The following is a 21,101-nucleotide window of genomic DNA, read 5'->3' on the forward strand; positions in this document are numbered from 1 at the left end:
GCAACACCGTGCACAGTTTGCAGCAGCATAAACACATTATAGATTGAGTGTGATCCCGGCGATAACATTGATATAACAGATGGCCTCGCTGGTTTCATCACGAGCTGTTCGACGTTTAGAGGACTAATTGAAACAGCGTGGCAGTTAAGACGGGCCCAGGTTTTTCCTTTTTCTTTTTCTGGCAAATGCTAAAGAGGAGTGCACAGTGACATTCGATGTGGAGTTTTAAGTCGGGACTTTGTGAACTCCTGGGTACAAGGAGTGCATACTGTTCCAGATCCAATCACTCCTATGCAGCTCTGAAATGTGCACACACACACACACACACACACACACAAGCTATTTGACCACTTACTGTATGTCTTGGCAAGAACACCAATTTAAATCTTGAGTCAATAATTGCTTAGGTGCAAACTGGAAGCTGCAACACAGGGAAATGGTATATTTCAAGGTCTTGGTTTTGTCTTCTTTTAAGGCTGCACCGCTCTTTGTGTGTCCTTTTTAAATTCCAAGCACACATAAGCAATTACAACCGGTGATGCACACAAACCACCTCTGTGGCAACACTGGCAAAGTCTGACAGCGATAGGCACCGTGCCAACGAAGCGGATGTCGAGAGTTGTCCCAGAATGCCAGGAAGCAGATTTGTAACTCTTTTATTGTTTTCCTTCAATGGCCCTGACATTGTAATAAAGTGTATATAGGGGCCTCGAGCTTTAATGACACAGAGTCAGATTGTGCAATCATATCTGTCAGCACTCAGGCAATCATTCAACGATTAATTCTACAGATTGTGTTACCAGCCTGGAGCAAAACCTCACGCTGAACTCCTGCAGGGAGATAAAGCCCTTAACATTGTGTTTTTATTACTTTTTTTTAATTTGCTGTCAGACAAGACAACTACAAATGGCTGTTATGGCGATCCAGTGGTGTCTTTGACCTGTGGGCGTCCTGTGAAGGTCTAACCTGATGCTCGCTGTGAAAAATCAAGTCCTAAGGGAAAGATACAGCAAAGTATTATTATATAGTATTTAAACCACCCAACAGATTAATTGGGTCATGTTGATGTGTGGCGTTAATCCAATCGCGCTCTGCGTTGGGGCCCCGTTCGACTTTAAGAGCGCTCAGTGGGCGGTCCTTGTGCGCAGACCAATGAATCGCCTTCTCTGTTTAAATAGTCCTTGATGTCAACTTCTCTCCTCCACTCGTTGCTCCCTCCAACGCCATGTTGGTCTCCGTGACTTGACTCGTTGTTTTCATCAGCGTTACTACGGACCTGACAGGAGTGGCTTACGTAAAACGCCCGTGCGCCCTTGGAGACGCTTCATTCCGATCTTTTGCGCCGACGCGTTTTTGGATGTTACGCGCGGACTATGCACGCATCATCCCCGTGACTCGGCGTTTTAAAGGAGTACTACTTGGAAATATAACTTTGAAAGTGGGTGGTGGTGGTGGTGGTGGTGTGGGGGGGGGAGGAGAGAGGGCTCGCTTGTTTGTTTGCGCGTGTGTGTGCGTGTGTGTTTTCCCCTCGTCCTATGTGCAACAAAATGTCAGAAGTTCGCCTTTCTAACGCGAGCCCGACGGTGGAGAGGGTGGACGTGCGTCAGCCGGACGCCGCCAGACCGTCGGTCTGCAAGAACCTTTTCGGCAGGCCCGAACCGGAGGAGATACGGCGTGATTTGGCGGCTTCCATACGGGCAGGTGTGGAGGATTTCAAGGAAACGTACAACTTCGATCCCGTCGCCGACAGGCCGCTTTCTCCGATTCACAACAACAACAACAATTACGACTGGCAGGAGGACAGCGACCCCCCGGAGTTTTACGTCAGGCAGCCGCACCGCGGGAGCCGGCGGCCGCGGGGAGACGTCCGCGACGGCCGACGGGACGCCGGGCAGAGCAGCGGCGGCGGCGGCGAGCGGCGGGCGGCTCCGCCGGACCGAGGCGGCTCGAGGAAAAGAGCATCGGCCTCAGGTGATTTATTTTTTTTGCTCTCTGACTTATTATGTAAATGCTGCGGAAGAGCTTTTTTTTTTGGGGGGGGGGGGTGCAGAAAGCGCGTACCATTTGTGTCCGGGGTCTTAACCCGCCGCGGCTACGATCGGTTGGTCCCCGCTCCCAGGGGCCCGGGGGGGGGCGTCCGATCATCTGCATTACAGATGTTATAGTGATTTTAATAGTTATTATTGAAGGGGGGGGGGGGGGGTAGTAGTAATCTAACGGGAAGGTGTCGCGCTAAGTACACCAGTTATACATTTTACTCTTCTTTTTTTAATTTTAATTTATTCATTTTTAATGTAAAACGTGTCGCCGAGGGTATCAGGTGTGTTGACTAAAGGGGACACTTAACTACGTGTTTTAATATATATATATTTTTAATTTTGTTTTGTTTTTGTGAATGTCTGGCAGGATCCTGCTCCAGCGAGTCTATGAGTAAAAAGTCAAAAGATGACTGTGACGATGAGGAAGATCCCGGTGCAGCGGGTCAGGCGCTTGAAGCCGCCGAAGAGGAGGAGGAGGCGCGCGTGCAGTGAGAAAAACGGTGCTATAGGTTAGAAATCTACTCCACTGTTTACGAAAGACATTTGAAATGGATCACGACACTCACGTTTCCAACGTGTGAAGTACTGACCACCGGCCGTTGCCATGGACGCCAAGTGGACTTTTGTGTGTCATCATCCGCAACACAATCGTCCCGTACGCGGCAGTTACACGTCATCAGCCCTTTAAACTATTTTGTTTCCTTTCCCCTCCCCTCCCCTCCCCTTTTTTTTTTTTTTTTTTTTTAATCTTCCACAACCCCTTCGTGCTTTGACTGTTTCCCCTTGGTGCGCGCGAGCGCGTGCGTGCGTGTGCGCGCGAGCGTGTGTCTGTATTGGGCACATTGTGCACGAGCAACCGCTTTTTCAATTGCACCATTCAAACAGGCTGTTTCCTCTCCGCGTCCCGCAGCGCGTGGAGGCCCGTCGCTGGTGGAATACTGTAGTCCTTTTCTCATCGTCTGACAGATGGGAACGTATAAAAGCAGTCTTTGCCCAATGGAAAGGCGGAGGGGAGGCTGCAGAAGCACTGAATATGTACACTATCAAGTTTTGGCACTCAAATTTTTTTTTTTTTTTTTTAATCAAATTGCCTCAGAAGCAGCAGACAATGTAGCAGTATGCAAATGAGCAAATGTGTTGCTCATTTTTTCTTTTTTATCTACTACCTATGTTTCAGATGTAGCACATAACAAAAAAAGCATACTAATGCTTTTTATACTTTTTGTTAAATGTATTTGGATACGTGTGTGAATTTTGACTCGAGAAGTTGCAGTGCAATTTCCAACAGAGATATTATTTTTGTGGTCATATTGTATCATTCATTCAGGTAATTGATGTAAGTTAAAAATGCAGATTTCAGAAGTCAGGGTCGTGTGGAAACAAAAAGTCTTCACTTTTTCTATGGCTTTATTTGTCCCAGTGTTCTATTTCTTGTTTTTTTTGAAGGCTCAGATGGCCACACTGTAAGTCGAGGCTCCATCTAACTGGGAACAGCCATGAAAGATAAAGTTTACATGCAAGTATGGGCCCCCTCCCATTACACTTTTTATTTCGCAATTTTTAAATTTTTTTTTTTTTTTACCAAAGTTATTGCCTTATGTTGGGGAGAGGGAGGGGTGGCAAAACTGCTGAGCAATATGCAACCAAATTTTAACATTTGCTACTAATCCTAAGAATTAGCATTTTTTTGAATTGGTTAAATCCATATTTTTGTGGCCTTGGTGGCTCCACAATCCGCCCCATTTCATAAGTGTATCCCACTTCAACATAGATAAAATATGTTAAAATCACTGCTACTTATTATGCAAATATGTGAATCAAAGATTTGTATTTGTGGTGTAGAATTCATGTCCAACATGTAATTGCACTATTTCTTTTTTTCTTTTTTTTAATTACTCGTTTTGGAGGGCAGAAAAACAAAGTGACACTGCCTCATCTGGTGTAAAACTTTGAAGTGTACCTGTGTCCCCCCTTTTTTTTAAATTTTATTTTATTATTATTTTTTTTTTAAAACACTGAAATTATACTAACTTATTTATGTTGAGCTTTTGTTGTGGATAGCTTCCCAAAGCAGCATTTTTGTAAATATCTATTTTCAATATTGTTAAGAGAAATAAAGAGTTGCAACTGAGCAAACTGAGCCTAATAATCAATTTTATATCCTCTGTATTTTTTTTTTTTTTTTTTTTTTAAACTTTCTTTACTTTTTCTCCAGTGGGCAAGTTGATTAAAAAGCAACGCTGGAGTAATCTATGCATGTGCTCACTGTTTTTGACTGTAAGGCACACAACCACTCCACCTTCAACAAACAATCCTTCGATTTAAAGGGATCCACCCACGTAACTGGCAGACAGCAACAATAAGAACTATGATCACATAGTGTTTATTGCTTACATAAACATCCAATGGAGATACACCACGTTATTAAAGGGGGTTAGTGAGTTCAGTCCTGGGAATGACACCGTATTTGTTATTACCATCATTCATCAGAAGTTGTATAGGCCTCCTATCTACATCCGATTAATAGTTTAATCCCAGGAGCCTCACAACTAAAAGTACCGTACTTTGCGAATAGGAATGTTATGTCCTAATATCTGGTGTTTAGTTACATTTCTAATATGGAAGGAAGTAATGTGCGTGGCTGCACTTAAAATCCAGCACACCGTGTACGACTTGAGTGCAAACACAGCACCAGAGAGCAGGCTGTGACTGCTGGATCTCCCCGTCCAGCTCTGCCTCCAAAGTTGAAAACAAAGGTATGTCCAGAGGAAAAAGAAGGACGGAGGGGGAGGGGGGGGTTGGTTATTGGCCTTCCCTGGCTCCAATCGCAGCGGAAAGAAGAAAGCAGGCCACTTAGGTGCTGGCCAGTCAGAGAGCAGTGGGAGGGAGTCTGGGACAGTACAAGCTGTTCTTTTCATGAACCACACACCACCCAATTAGTTTCATTGGCTGCTTCTTTCTCTTTCCTGTTGATACCAATGGGTAGCAGTCCAATGCAGACAGGGAGAGAAGGAGCTATTCCTATAACCTCACCGGCTTTGAGTTCACAGTGAGCTCATGCCCCTTTTCTAAACTTTGGCTGGATTCGAATTGTCCCCAAAAAAAATCTCTATGGAAAACGTCACAGGGTGGAGGACAGATGGGGAAGAATTCTGTGAGGCGTTAGAAGACCGCCGCAAATTTGACAAATCGAATCCGGCCTGTAACAGGATTGCAAACAGTGGCGGATGACCAATAGAAGGCAATGGGGCGTCGCCCCTCCTTCAGCCCAAAAAAAGTAAAAAGAAAAGATATTAAATTATAAAAACTGCCTTTATATATTTTTAAATACGAAATGTTCCCAGTAAAATATTATATCTGCGCAAAATATATGCTTTTCCCGCACGTCCCTGCCTGTCCTAAGCATGTTCTGACATCACACGCCTACTGGCGCACTTTAACCAATTGGATTTTAGAAAATATCCTTAAATAGGGGCAACATTGGTTTTGCCCCCAAGCTTGCACCTCCTCGTCGAGGCTGGCATCGAGAGGCGGGTGACATTCTGGAGGAAGTAATGGACCATTTTACCGCCATTCAAGCAGACGAGACGACTGACATATATACATATTATACAGTACTGATTATTTTATGTATATTTGATATTATACTGAATTGCCTGTAAGGGTTACACAAATAAGATTGTGAACGTTATTTGCTTATTTTGTGCTTTTCGTCATGGAATAAATATTAAATATTTAACTGCAAAGTTTTGTTGTGTTTTTGATACCTTATTGCGGGGCTGTTATCTGTTTTTACTTCCGTACTCTTGGTGCTTCAGAGAGCTCAACATTATTTTCTATTGTGCTGATTCGAATGTAATGACGCTGCCAAGTGGCACTTGACATTTACGTCATATCTTATCTAGGGAAGGTAGAAGCAAACGACTCCCCCCCGCTACGACTCTCTCATGCTCTCAGAGCCACCATGGAGCCCACACTGCCACTACCTACACTCCCTACATTACTATTAGCAATACTTCGGAAAGTGGACATAATGGCTCACAGTATGATGAGTATTCGGGTTGCTTGCAATTGAGACTCTGAAATATACCTGCAATTACCGCTTCTTAGCATTGCCGTGGCCAAAGTAAAGAGTAAAACGTTTATCTTTCGGAATTGTAATTTTAGCATATACACACGTAATGATGAATTTGTTCACATTGAATTAGACAAGTTCGTTTTGGCCGGATAATGTGAGATCCTGAAGCCTCCACTGGTTGCAAGGCAACCGCACATGGCGACAAGGAAGTCTAGGAAGTCATTGTGGCCGGCCAAGAAACAGTCCAGCACGTAACCTCCTGTAAAACACTTTGCATGTCGTTTGCACGAGTTTTTGTTGCTGCTTAAACAGATCAACCTCTCTTTTAGACCGTGTAGAGAAGTCTAAATTCACTGTAGGCTGTATTTAAGATGCATGCATGTCTACCGAGGTGGCCTACTTTTGTTGTAACCATTTCTCAAATGATTTATTGCTTAACAAGCCAAGGCAGGCACCTTCCGAAAAACAAACAAAAAACTTGGGTACCAGAAATTGAGGCCAAGATCTTCGGCATGCAAAGCAACACACCTCCGCCGCCTAGTACAAGACATTCCTCTGATGTTGGCTATTTCATCTGTGGGTGCACAATAAAAGAAAATACACACATAATATATCTCAACCATATTTGTGAATAGAAAATAGTGTAGTTGTTTGCTGCTGTATTATTGTTCTGAATCTTTTATTATTAACTTTTTTTACAAGAAACACTTGAATTGGAAGATTGAATGTTTCATTAACGTTCATACATGCGTACTTGATGAGCGTTTTATAAAACCAATAGCTGACTTCGGGACTTGATGTGTTGTGATTATGTGACAGCTAAGGGGATTGACGTCCGTCCACGTTGTGTTGGTCCGTGCCACCTGTGAAATAACACACACAACGTTACACGGCCTGTTGTGAGTCAGTGCTTCAGTAACATCAATACTTGTGATGCCAATTTCAATCAAATCAGAAAAATGTATTTATTTAAATGTAACTTCATTTAAAAAAAGTTTAAAACAAGGTTTTTCGTTAACTCTACATTTACGGCATACAGTAAAATGGCATGTAGAAAAATATTAAATTAACAAATTACTAGCTTTCTTGTCCAGTTAAATAAAATCTCATAAGGTAAAGTCTTGCATTTTTAATTTACTTGTGGCATTTATCTGATGTTTCTTGCAAGTGACAGTTAATTTCTGATCGGCGCCAATTTCCTCTGAATATTCTCAGGTTACCAAGTTATGATGAAAACAACACATGTAGCTTAGTAGTTTCACAAAGTCAAACAAAGTCATACGACTAACGAAAGATATTGTTTTGTCTGTGATAAATTATCCTTCAGGACGTAATGGGACAATGAGGTCCAGCTGGCTTCTTGGTCCCGATAGAGCTCAAAACTTTCAGGTGGTTACAATTACACTTTGTTGATTGAAGGCAAACATCCTGGTCAACAGTCCTATTACACTGAAAGGCAACATCCCACATCAGCTGATATTTTTTGGTTGAATGGCGTTTCGAAAGCTAATGCCGGGTATTCATTAGAAGAGGGTAAGAAATGATTTCTTCTCACTGTCTGGATTCACCCTTAATTCAGGATTAATGACAACATTTAAACCGCCTCCCTGCGCTTGGTTCACCCACACAGATGCTTTCACCCGGTGCACCAGATGAGACCTCTTCTCAGGACTACGTGTCCATGTACGGACATGATTGACATATCGCTAATGTACACTAAGGTCCTCCCAAACCATTTCTGTGTTTTGGGAATGTATGCCCCCCCCCCAAAACACAGAAATGGTTTGGGAGGACATTAGGGTACCACCACCACCACCACCACCAGTAAACCAATGCAGCTCCAGGTTTGGAGGAGAGACCCCTCCGTTTGTTTCACTTGTGATCAAGGTGGTGCAGGAAAGATGGCAGTAACTCGGTATTCCGTGGTGCACATATGACACCACTTTAAGGGAGCTGTGCCAGTTATGACCTCAAAACCACTTATAAGTGTGTGTGTGTGTGTTGCTCCAGGCTGACAAGTCCATCATTACTCTCTGGCGTGGTGTAAAGAACACGCCCACTCATGCGCCCGAAGCCACATGACTTTTACCAGTCTCTCCTATGTTTGAAACAAAGTATGAAGCATTTAATCAGTCCCCTGCACTCACCGGTTCACTGTGAGCCGTCCAAACTTTGCTTCCAAGCCAGGAAAATACTTCCTTATTCCCAGCGCCAAACTAGCAGGCCTCTAAATGTTGCTGCAGATAACGAGAAGAGAAATGGGTCATAAAAGACTGACAACTTGGAGCTGACGCTATGACTAGGTATTCAACAGAGGGCCTACAAAGTGTGAGCTCATTGTTGGGAAACTCCAAAGGGGGGTGGAAAGTTTTTGTCCTCTTTTGTTATTTTTTTTACGAATGTCTATTATTCTGGAAATACAACTTCCCTGTTTGGTGTTGTAATTAATTTTGTCTGGTATTTTCATTAAGCTTTGCTTAACGCTTTTTTTTACAAGGACAGGGGCTGCTATATTTTTCCGCTTCACTCTGCGTCATGGTCATGTGCTCTTGGCAGCGGTGAGGGAGGGAGAGATGAAGAGGAGATAGACGAGAGAGGGAAAAAAAAAAGAAGGAAGGAGGGAAGGAGAGGAAGGAAAGAGGCAGTGAAAGGCTGAGATAAAGGGAGGAAAGAGAAGATAGGCCTTTTAGCTGTGTCTTGCTGCAGCGCGGCCAAATCACATCCAGTGCAGGATGTAAACAAACTAATCTGCCAACGTGATGTTTTTACACATTTTGGTTTTTGCTCTGGACGGTGTGACTCATGCGGCCTGGCTGTGTGGCCCCAGATGTTGACTGGCCTGCTGACTGTTTAGTTTGTCTTGCAGCAGGGGTCTCCAACACATTACAGGCCCGCTCCGGACTCCACCGATGCATGAAAGGTAGTCTGTTTTATGTGACAGACATTTTAGAGACAGACCTCTTTGCAACTGTCGACAAGGCCACGGAGTCTGCAGCTTGCAGCTAACGAGGCTAACAGCGCAAAGAGCACAGGTCACTAATGGTGTTCATTAAAGCAGTGGTTGCCAACCACGGGGCCACTTGGCACTGGGCTGCACAGAAAGAATAAATGCCACCCCCCCCTTTTTTTTATGAATAATGTTTTTCTTTTTTTAAATGACCAGATGCTCTACCAATTACATGCGCTTCTCCCACTTGATAATCACTGCAAAACTTAAGCCCTCAAGCTTGCGAAAATGAGCTTTCTGTGGAAAAGAGGAAAAGGCCCCCTGAGGTGACAGGAAGAAAATGATTCATTCATTCAAGCTTCCTTTAAAAGCCAGTATTGAGATTCATACTTACATCATACTTAAAACACAGGTTTATCGCCTCGTATCTTTTTATTTCGTCGTGTCGCCGGTCCGAAATATCCTCTAACGTGGAACTGATCATGGAGGCAAAAAAAGGTTGGGCCCAGCTGCGTTTAGAGGGAGTACCGGCCTTCTTCTGTGACAATGACGTGCAACTGTCACATGAGCGCAGCGGGCGAATGACCGGCACGGCCATCAGCCAGTCAGTGGGGCAGTCCCACATCTACAAACACGTGCAAAAAGCTCTTATACAACAGCAAACGCTCCCTGTGCAGCTACTTTGTCAGAAATACACACGTGGATCTGCTGATGAATCCACCACATTGTAACGGAAGCAAGCCGTCGAGCTGCTTGAATCTGCCGTTTAGTTTAAGATCTAGACACGAGCACAAAGACACCGGTGCAGCCCCTGGTCCATCCCTTTGTTGGTCACATGCGTTTGATTTGTTTCACCCTGAGGTGTTGGACGAACATGTGTCTGAGCGGAGAGAGGAGGAACAACTCTGTTAAATAAAGGCAACAATCATCTGCTGAGGTGACACCCTCAAGCAAAATAACCGGGGGCCTTTTTCTTTTGACTGCAGACAGCTTTCAGGCAGCTTTAGGCAGCTTTCATGAACGGTGAGCCTCAGACTGACACAGTATTACTGTGTGTGTGCATTCTAGGGTGTTTGTGCAAACAAGCATGCATTTGTCAAAGTATCAAGGTCGTCCACACTTGCGGCTTATGCTGTGGCTTTGATAAGAAGCAGTTGTGTTCGACAGCCTACAAATCCCGCAAAGATGGATTTGCGGTCAGATACTGCGCAATGTCTCTGTCAGTATCATCACCTCAACGACAGATTAACAACAGAGAAAAGTAAACCGCCTTGAAAATGAATTCTGTCTGTGGATGATCTAAACAGTTAACCCAAAGGCCGTTTTTTTTGGCAATGAGTAATGTTTGACCTGAGAACAAACGTGTGTCTGCAAGAAGTTTCAGCAGTTACAGGTCACGGTTAGGGCACAGCAAACTCCTCTAATGTGTGTCCCTGTGTGTGTGTGTGTGTGTATGTGTGTGTGTGTGTGTCTGGGTGGGTGTGATTGGTGCTGTGATTGGGAGAGTTTGGTTCACAACCCTCTGCCGGGGAACGTGTTGAAGGCCAAACACCTACATGGAGGTTTTCTTCTAAAAAAAGGGTTTGGGAGACTCATGTATCAGCTGACAAATGTGTAATGTTTTTTATGACAAGTATCAAAACTCACAAACTTTCAGCTTAGACGGATGGGAATCATTTTGCAGAGTATCCAATTATTTTGATCCCCAAAGTGACAACAAATTCCTTTTTCAGTCGAGGATCTAAAAGCATTGTGATTGCAACTGTGTTGCCTCTAAAAAATATCATTTTGACGAAAGATTAAAAGTCACCTAATGTTTACTATGATTGCTGATCGCTTACTTATCTTCGAGAGGTACTGTACAGTAATTATTTTGTAAAGCAGAATAAAACTTAAGCACTTACAGGTTTAAGCATCCTGTCCAAGGTCATTTTCAGTGACTGTGGGTCACTTTAACCCTGAGTTAAGCCTCCTGTGAAGAACTTCCTCTTGACTGCATACGCTTAGCAGTCCATGACCACAATCATGGCCCTGCATGGAACCTTTACCCCTTCCTTTTCCTGGAACAAGTTGTTGTTGATGGGTTGTAAAATGCATGTTTTATAATATGAAGAGAGAACTGACGATTGCATTTAGTGCACACCATGATAACGCCGTAATTCCGAAACTATGTATTCAATAAAGAAATGAGAATAGTGTAAAACCACTGTAATTTTTAAACTGTAGTCAATAGAATAAAACATATGCACAGCTATGATTGTATTCAATGTAATGTAACCAACCGAAATGCATGTATGCAATACTTACTATCAGCACAACTGATATTGACTAAGAGACATTCAAAATTTGATTTTAAATATTCAATCCAAGATGTCTTCCCTCCGTCTGGAGTTTCTTCATTTTAGAACACAACACGGGTTTGATTATGGTCATATTCTCCAATTGGGTTTAGAGCGTTAGCATGCTAACATTTGGTAATTAGCACAAAGGGCAAAGGACAGCCGAAATATTTGGCATGAACCTGAATACATTTTTGATCTGAGGATGCGTCTTGATGTGTTATATTTAGTGACTTTGCATCCAATAATTGTCAAAGCCCTTTCATTTAAAACTATTTTTTCAGCTGATAGGTGAAAACTTTGACCTTCACCTTTAACCTCCTATCCACATTAGATAAAACACATTGTAAACATGACAATCAAAAAACAGAACATATCTCAAACAACATAATGATGACAAGCAACTTCCTTATCTTTTTGAGGTCTCCTTCATTTTCTTTGGAAAAACTGTTCTCTCCCTCAACCAAGAATGCTCTCCAACCTTCATTTTAGTAGGAGCAGTTACACAATCAAACACACAACCTAAACTCAGGCCCAGGAGCTGCCCAGTGCCACCACAACCACATTTGGGAGTCCAGTTCAGCGAGAGGGAAGCTCGTCCCGTTCACTTCCATTGACCACATTCATCCTGCCTGTCTCAGTTTACTCGGGGAGATGATTTACAGATGTTAAAACCACACATTTGCAGCTTCAACTTCATGCCGCTGTTGATTTGTCAGCATTTTGCTGATAGAGAAGATGAGCATTAGCCATTGGAACTGGTTTGCTAAGTGGTAAATATTTGATATTGTAAATCAATAAGTATCACATGGCGGGTGAGCTTGTGTGTCTGTAGGGATTCCACTTTCAGACTCTGCAAGTTCAGAGATGAATATATGAGTGTGGGCTGATGGCTCATACATCTAGCAGGCTCATGCACTTTCACATTTGCCCCCCACACACACACACACAGTTACTACATCCTACACCCTTTCACTGTTGAAGCAGATCTATCATCTGGTCTGCAGTTAGTGGCTAACGTTTAGCATGCAACACAACGCACAAATGTTCAGACCAAATGAAACAATACCGGCATTCACCTTGGCTGTGCACTGGTGTGTGTGTGTGTGTGTGTGTGTGTGTGTGTGTGTGTGTGTGTGTGTGTGTGTGTGTGTGTGTGTGTGTGTGTGTGTGTGAGAAAGCGGAAACAACAAGTTCTAACAGAAAACAACACGTCTGTCTCCTGCAAAACCACAAGCAAATGTCACATCCAGCACATCACCGTTGAAAGGAAAACCACTGAATTGTCTTCTCTTTCTCGCAAATAAGCAAATATATTTCAGTCATTTGAAATTCATGACAACTCTTTTTGGATCTGCTGGTTCTGTGAAGAACAAGAAAGCTTGGAAAAAAACGTGTTTTCAGAAAGAATTGTTTTGATAATATATACTTGGACAAGGGAAGCGAATCAGCTTGGCCTGTGTACATTAACCATCTGTCCACACAGTACACAGTGAAATCAATAAGACACACCTGTGTACACCTGTGTGCACTTGAGCTTGATCCAAAAGCATGGCCTCCCACCTCCCTGTTTTTATGACTGAGCATGACAGCATTTAGGCTGTGATAGGCTGTAATGTGGCCGCTTTGGTCAATCATTAACGGTAATTAAGCCAGAGGGTCACACGTAAGCAAATGTACCTTGGGTTCGCTTCCAGTGCACTGGCACAGAGGGCAATACTGTGCACAATCATCTAACAGGTGGAAGAAAAATCAAACTTCATGTTATTCAGAGGAATACATTTGGGTATAATTTGCGGTAAACTGTTTCTCTGCTTGTTTGCCTTTGCATTTCTCTTATCAAATAAAACCCATTTCAGTCAGGGTTATGTTGTGCTTATGTATTAAGAAATGTTTTTATTCATGGTTTGATATATATTATATAAATATTTTAAGGCTAAAACTGTCTTATTTGTTCATGTGCAGCACTGACTTATTTTGCAATTCTTTGCCATCTGTTGCTTTTCTACTTTCAACCAAGTGGGCTACAGTTTTTCATTGAGTAACTAAAATTGTTACTTCTGAAGAAGCTATCTTTTCCTTTTACAATGACTTTTGATAGCAGCCGAAATGATGTGCAAACATATGTATATTTTAAATCATAATCTTAACTGGGTTTGACATGTACGACAAGCCCATTTCCTACTGAAGACTTAAATGTCACCATCTCGGGTGAGTCACTAATTGAGTTCAACGTTGTGCTGACTGACCTTTTGGCAACGACACTGACTGTTGTGGGCATTAAACATCTGACTTAGGGTAAAATAATATCCAAATTCTCCTTTGCAACTGAACTTTTATTTTCGATTGGTGTTGGAGACAAAAGCAAGAATCCGTTTTATCTACATGCCACAGTGAATCGGAAAGTGTCACCGCCACTTCCACTATTTTACCAGCTAACCACACAGACTAAGCATTGGGCCACTGACTGAAATATGTAACTGTTTGTCAACGTGATCGGTGCAAAAACTCATAGGCCACAGCAACAATTTAACCACAATATGACTGGTGGCTGTAGTAAATTTCCCGACCCGTCTGTCACACAGGCCATTTCTGCAACTAAGTGTATTCTGATCTTCCACTATGGCTCCAAAGAGGCCCATAAAGTGAGCCATAATTGTTATGTAGATGAGGGATGAGGTTATGTCCTCGGGTGGATAAATATATCTTTATATGAGGGCATAGTGGGTAATGAGCTGTCATTATGATCGGGGGCTGTCTTACATTGCACAATGAGTCACATCCCAAGGAACACATACATGCAGTGCGGGCACCTTCCTCTCTAGCCCACAAACGAATTATAGGAAAAGGAGAGAAAGAAGGACAGCTGAGGGAGATGCAATAGATGAAGCTCGTCCCTGGTGTGACGGACAAATGGAGATTAATGAAGAGGAGTTTGACAACGGCCGAAAAGAAAACACAGAGAGAGAAATGTAAAAATCCAACCTCACATATAGGAATGTCTTTGCCGGAGAGGGAGGACTGGTGCGTGCGGCAGCAACAGCCTGAAAAAATAAAACATGAAACACATCGAGGGGAGACCGCAGCAACCAAAACGTAAATTAGATTTTGCTGATATTGGGGTCGGCTCTCCTATCGTCCTCTCCACCACTGCAGTCGCTGTGCTTCGTGCAGTGATAACACACTCACACACTTCTCTGGAGTTTGATAAAAACCGTAGGGACACAATAGTCCTTCTCACCACCGCAGCACGCACGCAGATTAACACAGCAGCCTCCCGAAAGCCAACACCACAGAACCCTCTGTGAACCCTCAACCACATTCATTCTTGTGTCCAAATGACTCAGAAAAACAAATAGTAATAGTTTATGTTGCAGCGTATGCATTGCCTCTGTTTCTGTACGTTGCGTTTCCCTGCCGTTGTACCAAAGCTCCCTGCATAATAGTTGCGCCAAAGACTGCAAGAAAAAACGACAATTACATGTACATCCAGGATGTCGGTGATAATATCAATCCTAAGTGAGTGTCAAGTGGAAGGGATGTCTTGGTATGTTGAACTCACAGAATTAGAATGGCAGTGGCATGGTTTTAAGGCTGTGACACATTTACAGTATGGACAAAGTTAGCTAATGGAAAAGCAGCGCATTTGGTTCCAGAGACAGATGTTTCCCCGGAGAGTTGATTGAGACCAAAACCAAAACCAGCCGTTTAAAAGCAGGCATCTGATTAAATCAAGATATTGAAGTTTAACCAGGCTGATAATGGGTCAATGTTGCACTGTCCTCCAGTAGCCAAAAATGAATGATTACTGGTTTAAGGAATCACAGCTAGTTGCGCTGTGAGCATATATTGTGGGTTTACTGTGAGTAATGAATGCACGCTATAAAACACAAAGAGTAGGTGACATTAGAACATCTTCACTAACTATAAATATCTAATCAGTGATCCCGTGTGTCAATTGCACAATTTAATGGTGAATTATTAACTGGCATTTACAGCAGAGGCTGTCCATATCTGTGAAATAGCACGATTAAAAACCTCTCACCTTTTCACTTTACTTTCAGACTGTGTAGTTGTTCAAGATTCTCCTGTTAAAAAAAGCTCCAAAAAAAACATTCCAGCAAGAAGGACCACAAATGCCTTTAGGTGTACTGATGGTCAGTCATCTGAGACGTTTCTCATTAAACCTTTTCATCATGTTCATAGCCCTAAGGGAGGCCTTTTTCTCATCTGGGTCAATCCATAAAAGGAGGGAGTAGTTTTATCACTGCCCTCTCTAATGTCCAGTGTTGTTAAAAAACCTATCCAGCTCCGGATTACTGGTCCATTTCAAAGCTGTTGGAGCAGCGCAAGGTCAGCGGTCAAACTGTTTGTCTTCCTCCCATCAGGGCTGCAGTCAGTGGGCCGGACAGAAGGTAGATGGAGGGAAAGATATGCAGATCTTATCAGGGCTGTGCTGCCGTTGTTAAAGGGGAAACTTGTAGACTCTCACATGTGACATCACATGCAGTTGTATGTATCACTCAGGTAAATTGTTTGTACTAAAGATAAAAAAAAAATGTACAAAATGACTTGTTGGGTTTGTGTTGTGAGGGATGATGATGTGACACTCCTTGCTACGTTCAATATTCAGAGAGATTTATATTTATATACAGCTGTTGCTTGGGGCTGCAGAAAACGCTGTGGGAGTAGATCAAACCAGCAAAGTTGCAGGTTGGAAAGTCCACAGATGTTTTCCCACTTTCACAGTAGGTATAGTAGTTGTATATATGTGTTTTATTAAAACATTGATTATAGTTTTAGAGAAAGTGAATCAGATTACCGGCTGAATCCACGTTTTACCAGTTTTGTTTTTACCTACACATGTGTTTTTCATGTCTAATATGTAATTTTATTCAACACTTTTGGAGCCTCAGTTGAGCTAAGCTGAATGCAGAAAACACAGATGAGAACACAAACAAGGCCTCTATCCTAAGCTGCTAAGCTCCTAAGCAATAACATTCATCCAGGGTCAGACGAGGAAAAACCAAAAACAACAGATGGAAAGTGCCGTGCACTACCCGAACAAGCAGTGAATAACCATACGTTTTATTCGTTCAACTCAAATGGAAGCTGGACTGTTCGTCAGCATCTTACGAGATTCAATCCAAATAATTGTATACCTCTTTCCAATGTTCATCATCATTTAAAATAAAAACAAAGAAATCTGAACACGTTGACGATTGCTTGACAAAATCATAAATGAATGGTATGAAAATCTAGAGATGACTGATGAACATCAGGTAATGTTTCAACCCCTAAACTGAGACCCTGACATTTTTGGAATTGAGCCCCTCGTAGGCTCTGACCACCTTGCCGAAAGTCATCCTATGGAAGGAAATTGTGGCGAGTATTGGGGCCCAAATTCACTCCTTGTCAAAACAGGAGATACTACAGCGGCCATTAATAAATTGGAAGGAATGTTGGTAGCACGTCTCGTAATTTTTCTCTCCATGTCTCTTTTGGCCTCGACCCCTCTTGTTTGCTTTGGAGAGGCAAAATGAAAGACAGGCGTCGGTTGGCGAGCTTACTGCACTGATCCCAGAGGGCAAAAGTGTGCGCGTGTGGGTAAATGTTCGGCGATGAAAGGCATTTGGAGGGGACAGGTAGCATATTTCACAGGCGATACAGATCAAAAAGTAACCTCAACGTTGTTCTCTCTCTTCATATTTGTCTCTTAATCACTGTTTTTTCGGCAACAATTATAGTCCACAAATACAATTGGTGCCAGTTGAGAGAGAAGAAGTGGAGCCTCAGGTGGCAAAAGAGCCAAAAAACAAGGCAAGGCTGGAAGATATGCATCTTCGAGGGTGCGGCGGAGATCTTTCTTTGTCATTGTTTCTCTTCCAACCTTCTGTCTTTGCTGTTTGACAGGAATGTATTATGATGTGACGCAGGCACATGGCGAAGAGAGGTAGAGACAGGGGTAAAAAAAAAGTGAAGGATGAGATGTGAGATTATATTTAAATGGATAAAAAATTCCACGGTTTAGCTTTGAAGTACATCTTTTTGATAGGCACTATACAGCGGACTATTTTACACATGGGAGACATGCAAGGTATTTGATTTCCTGCCTAAAAATGTGCAAAGGCCAGAATATTTTCCACACTGAGCAGCCGCATATGGCTTATTAATAATGTAGGCAGCTCGGGGGCTTATATATGCAGCAGATGTATGCAATGTTTTCAACATCCAGCCAACTTCTCTGTCACTCTTACCGCTTTCCTGCCCCTTTTCTCCGAGGGCTGGAACCGGCCCTTGACAGTATCAGTGATTTATAGAGGTGCCATCCAGCCATAAGCAAAGAAATAAATCGAAATCCAAAATATGTGAAATGTAAATTTCCCACTGCTTCACCATCACCATAATAGCCAATCAATAGGTGGTGTTAATGCCGGCTACTCCCAACCTCAATTCCTCAGTGGAAGTTGGACTGGTCATGTGTTATAACCTTCAACATCACGCTGTTTTTCTTTTGAGCGTGATCTGCATAGCTCAATCCCAAAAGGAGAAAGCTGAGTAGGGTGTGTGTGTGAGTGTCTGAACACAATGATTGGTGCTTGAGTTGGCTGCGTTGCACCAGTTAAAATCTCGCCAAGGGCACCAAACTGGTCAGGGCCAGTTCTGCTCAAAGCCCGTCGCTGTAAACTCTAAACTGTGCCAGCTATTAAACTACCATGTGACAGAAAGCATAAAAATGATCCAAAAGGTAGCAGTAGTCATTGCTTCTTGGTTTCAAGCACAAGATGGTGGAGCTAGTAATGTGGTTCACGTTGTCCTCTTGCAACTGCTGTTTTGGGTGATGATGTCTGTGATTTTGCTACGAAAAGGGTCTTCGCATAACCACACATGCACTCGCTCAAACGAGCAGTGCCATCTGGATTGACAGAGGCAGTCTAGTCATGAAAAGGTCTCCTGACCTCTCCTGCAATCTGTGTAGCAGCTGCCAACTGAAGAAAAGGAAAGTAGAGATTTCACAGTTACTGCAAAATAGGTGATTATTTCAAAAGAATTCTTTGAAAACTCTTGCTTGTTTGCCCCAAAATGTTCTCACCAATGAAATATACCGTATGAGTGTTAATGTACATTGTTATGGGGTTCTGCTGTTGTATTATTTATCATTTTATTTCAGTCACCTTTGCTGACAAAATAAGGCTTAATCATTTCAGGTAGCCAATTTAGTAGATTAAATATTTCCAGGTTATATTTTTAGCTCCGTTTTGCACACGTGGAATCTAGAATTGCTTGTCTTCAATTGAGAGTGAACATGCACACAAACACTCCAGAGAAACTGATTTTACTACTGGAGCCAAACCAAACTGGTCCAACCAGCATCTCAAGTATTTCCATCCAAACCTGCTGGGCGTAGACTCAGGTGCACACACAGGGTGTTGGCACATCGCCCTCAGCTTTGCAGGCAGATACTTTTCCTACCCACTTGTAAAGCCTGTCCAGGAGAGTAAACCACTACTGGAAATCTTTGCCAGAGTTTTTGCTTGCATTCCTCAAGAAGATGTGTGTCAAAGAGAAGTTGTAGCAGAAAGGCAGTAATGAAAAACAGTGCTTCTGGGTTGTATTATAGGCTGAGGAGAGGCAAATAGACACAAATGAATAAAAAGAAGAAACAGACCTGCACCCACTCAACAGGAGTCTGGAGTGTGTACCAGTATTTGTACATTACATTACATTACATGTCATTTAGCGGACGCTTTTATCCAAAGCGACGTACAATAAGTGCATTCAACCATAGGGTACAAACTCAGGAGAACAAGAAACAAGAAAGTGCAATTTCCTCAAATAAGCCAATTTACAATTTGCTATAGATGAGTGACGTTACAAGTACAATTTAAGTGCTACAATTTGTTAGTCTTTAGTCGAGGTAGAGTCTGAAGAGGTGTGTCTTTAGTTTGCGGCGGAAGATGTGAAGGTTCTCTGCAGTCCTGATGTCTTCAGAGAGCTCGTTCCACCATTTCGGCGCAAGGACAGCGAAGAGTCGAGATCTAGTCGAGTGTTTTGCTCTCAGTGAGGGAGGGACGAGTAGTTTTGCAGATGCAGAGCGGAGAGTGCGGGTTGGGATGTAGGGTTTGACCATGTCCTGGATGTAAGCTGGACCCGATCCATTCACAGCATGGTACGTGAGCACCAATGTTTTGAACTGGATGCGGGCAGCCACCGGTAGCCAGTGAAGAGAGCGGAGGAATGGAGTAGTGTGGGAGAATTTCGGAAGGTTGAAGACCAGTCGAGCTGCTGCATTCTGAATGAGCTGCAGAGGTCGAATGGCGGTGGCAGGGAGACCTGCCAGGAGGGAGTTGCAGTAGTCCAGGCGGGAGATGACAAGAGCCTGAATCAGTACCTGCGCTGCCTTCTGAGTGAGAAGGGGACGTATTCTCCTGATGTTGTAGAGCGTGTATCTACAGGATCGCGTTGTCGCGGTGATGTTGGGAGTCAGGGAGAGTTGGCTGTCGAGTGTGACGCCGAGGTTCTTAGCGGTCAAAGTGAGCGTTAGTACGGAGTTCCCAAAGTTGACTGTCAGGTCCTGGGTAAGCGAAGTACAAGTGCATTTGTTTGGTGTGGAACTACAGAATTCTTTCATCTATGACTGTAAAACAATAATGAAGGGTTGTGCTTAAAGCGTGTGCCAATGCAGTCGATCCTAGGTGTACGTTAAAACAACCTGTGCGTGCAAACTAGAGGTGTAAAGTTTGCAGTAACAGCCATAAAGGTAGTGATTATGGTAGGTAGTGCAATTATGGTCAATAAACCCCTGGGTCATGTGCAGTCCTCATAAAGGAAAGTTCTTCTCTCAACAACTCGCTGATCTATAGCTTTACAATGGCAACTCTTCAAATTGGTGTCGTTAATAACAGATTTTCCTTGTCAGTTAGTTTCAATGAATGAAATGATCACTACATCTTTTTATACACGACAGCACGCCCCCCTTATGTGCGGAAATTCACTCTAAATGTTAAACTATTGTCTCAGAATTAGAGGAGTACTCATCACAGTGGGATCACTTTAAGCACATTTTACTTTGCACTGCACTTTATGCAAGATAATCAAAAGCGTAAAGATTTGTGTCAGTAGGCCATTACAAGGAAATAGTTTATAGTATTCTTCTTCCTCTTCTTGGAAGCTAAACCAATCATCATCAACATTTTACATTAAAAGGAGCCCCCCCCCCCCCCCCTCCTCCCAAGGTCTTTGGTGTCTGTTTAAGATCATGACACACAAACACAAGTTTAAAAAAAATTTGATATCCTTCACGCATAAAAAACACAAATAGTCAGCTTGACTATTCCTGGCTTGCGATAAAGAACTCCACCTCCCCCATGTGCATGATAGCTGGCCACTGCGATACACCAGCCAAGATAAGATTACCTCCTCACACTCTCTGCCTGTCCTCCCTTGCTCCTCTGCACTTTACTCTGCCTCCTCCCCCCCCCCAAAGTCTCTCTGTATACCTCATCCAACTGCCTCCGTCTACTGTAACTCCCCCATACACCCCCCCTCCCACCACCCAACTCTCCCTCCCTGAACATTCAGAGTGCTGCAGTTCTTCCCGCCTGGCCATCAGGAACACCATACCTCAATCATACTGTACTTCTCTTTATCTCTTTCTTTCTGTTCTTACTCTCTTGTCACACCTCCTTTATCTCCGC

At 43.1% G+C, this 21,101-nt stretch overlaps 1 protein-coding gene and 1 long non-coding RNA gene across 2 annotated transcripts; one reads left to right on the forward strand and one right to left on the reverse strand.

Annotated features, from left to right (window-relative positions):
• The first annotated feature begins 1,093 nt into the window (after positions 1 to 1,093).
• Positions 1,094 to 4,175, forward strand: cdkn1ba (cyclin dependent kinase inhibitor 1Ba). The gene is made up of 2 exons (XM_078101749.1): positions 1,094 to 1,971; positions 2,407 to 4,175. Exons 1-2 carry the CDS (start codon positions 1,536 to 1,538, stop codon positions 2,529 to 2,531), a joined length of 561 nt encoding a protein of 186 aa, XP_077957875.1. The 5' UTR covers positions 1,094 to 1,535; the 3' UTR covers positions 2,532 to 4,175.
• Positions 4,176 to 6,855: 2,680 nt separating this feature from the next.
• LOC144406265 (uncharacterized) lies at positions 6,856 to 9,603 on the reverse strand. Its single transcript, XR_013467480.1, has 3 exons — positions 9,459 to 9,603; positions 8,265 to 8,354; positions 6,856 to 6,980 (listed from the first exon to the last, which is right to left on the reverse strand). It is a non-coding gene; the product is annotated as an uncharacterized LOC144406265 (long non-coding RNA).
• Between the last annotated feature and the right edge of the window lie 11,498 nt (positions 9,604 to 21,101).

The sequence above is a fragment of the Gasterosteus aculeatus genome, chromosome 4, assembly GCF_964276395.1.
Source record: "Gasterosteus aculeatus chromosome 4, fGasAcu3.hap1.1, whole genome shotgun sequence".
Classification (NCBI taxonomy): Eukaryota; Metazoa; Chordata; class Actinopteri; order Perciformes; family Gasterosteidae; genus Gasterosteus; species Gasterosteus aculeatus.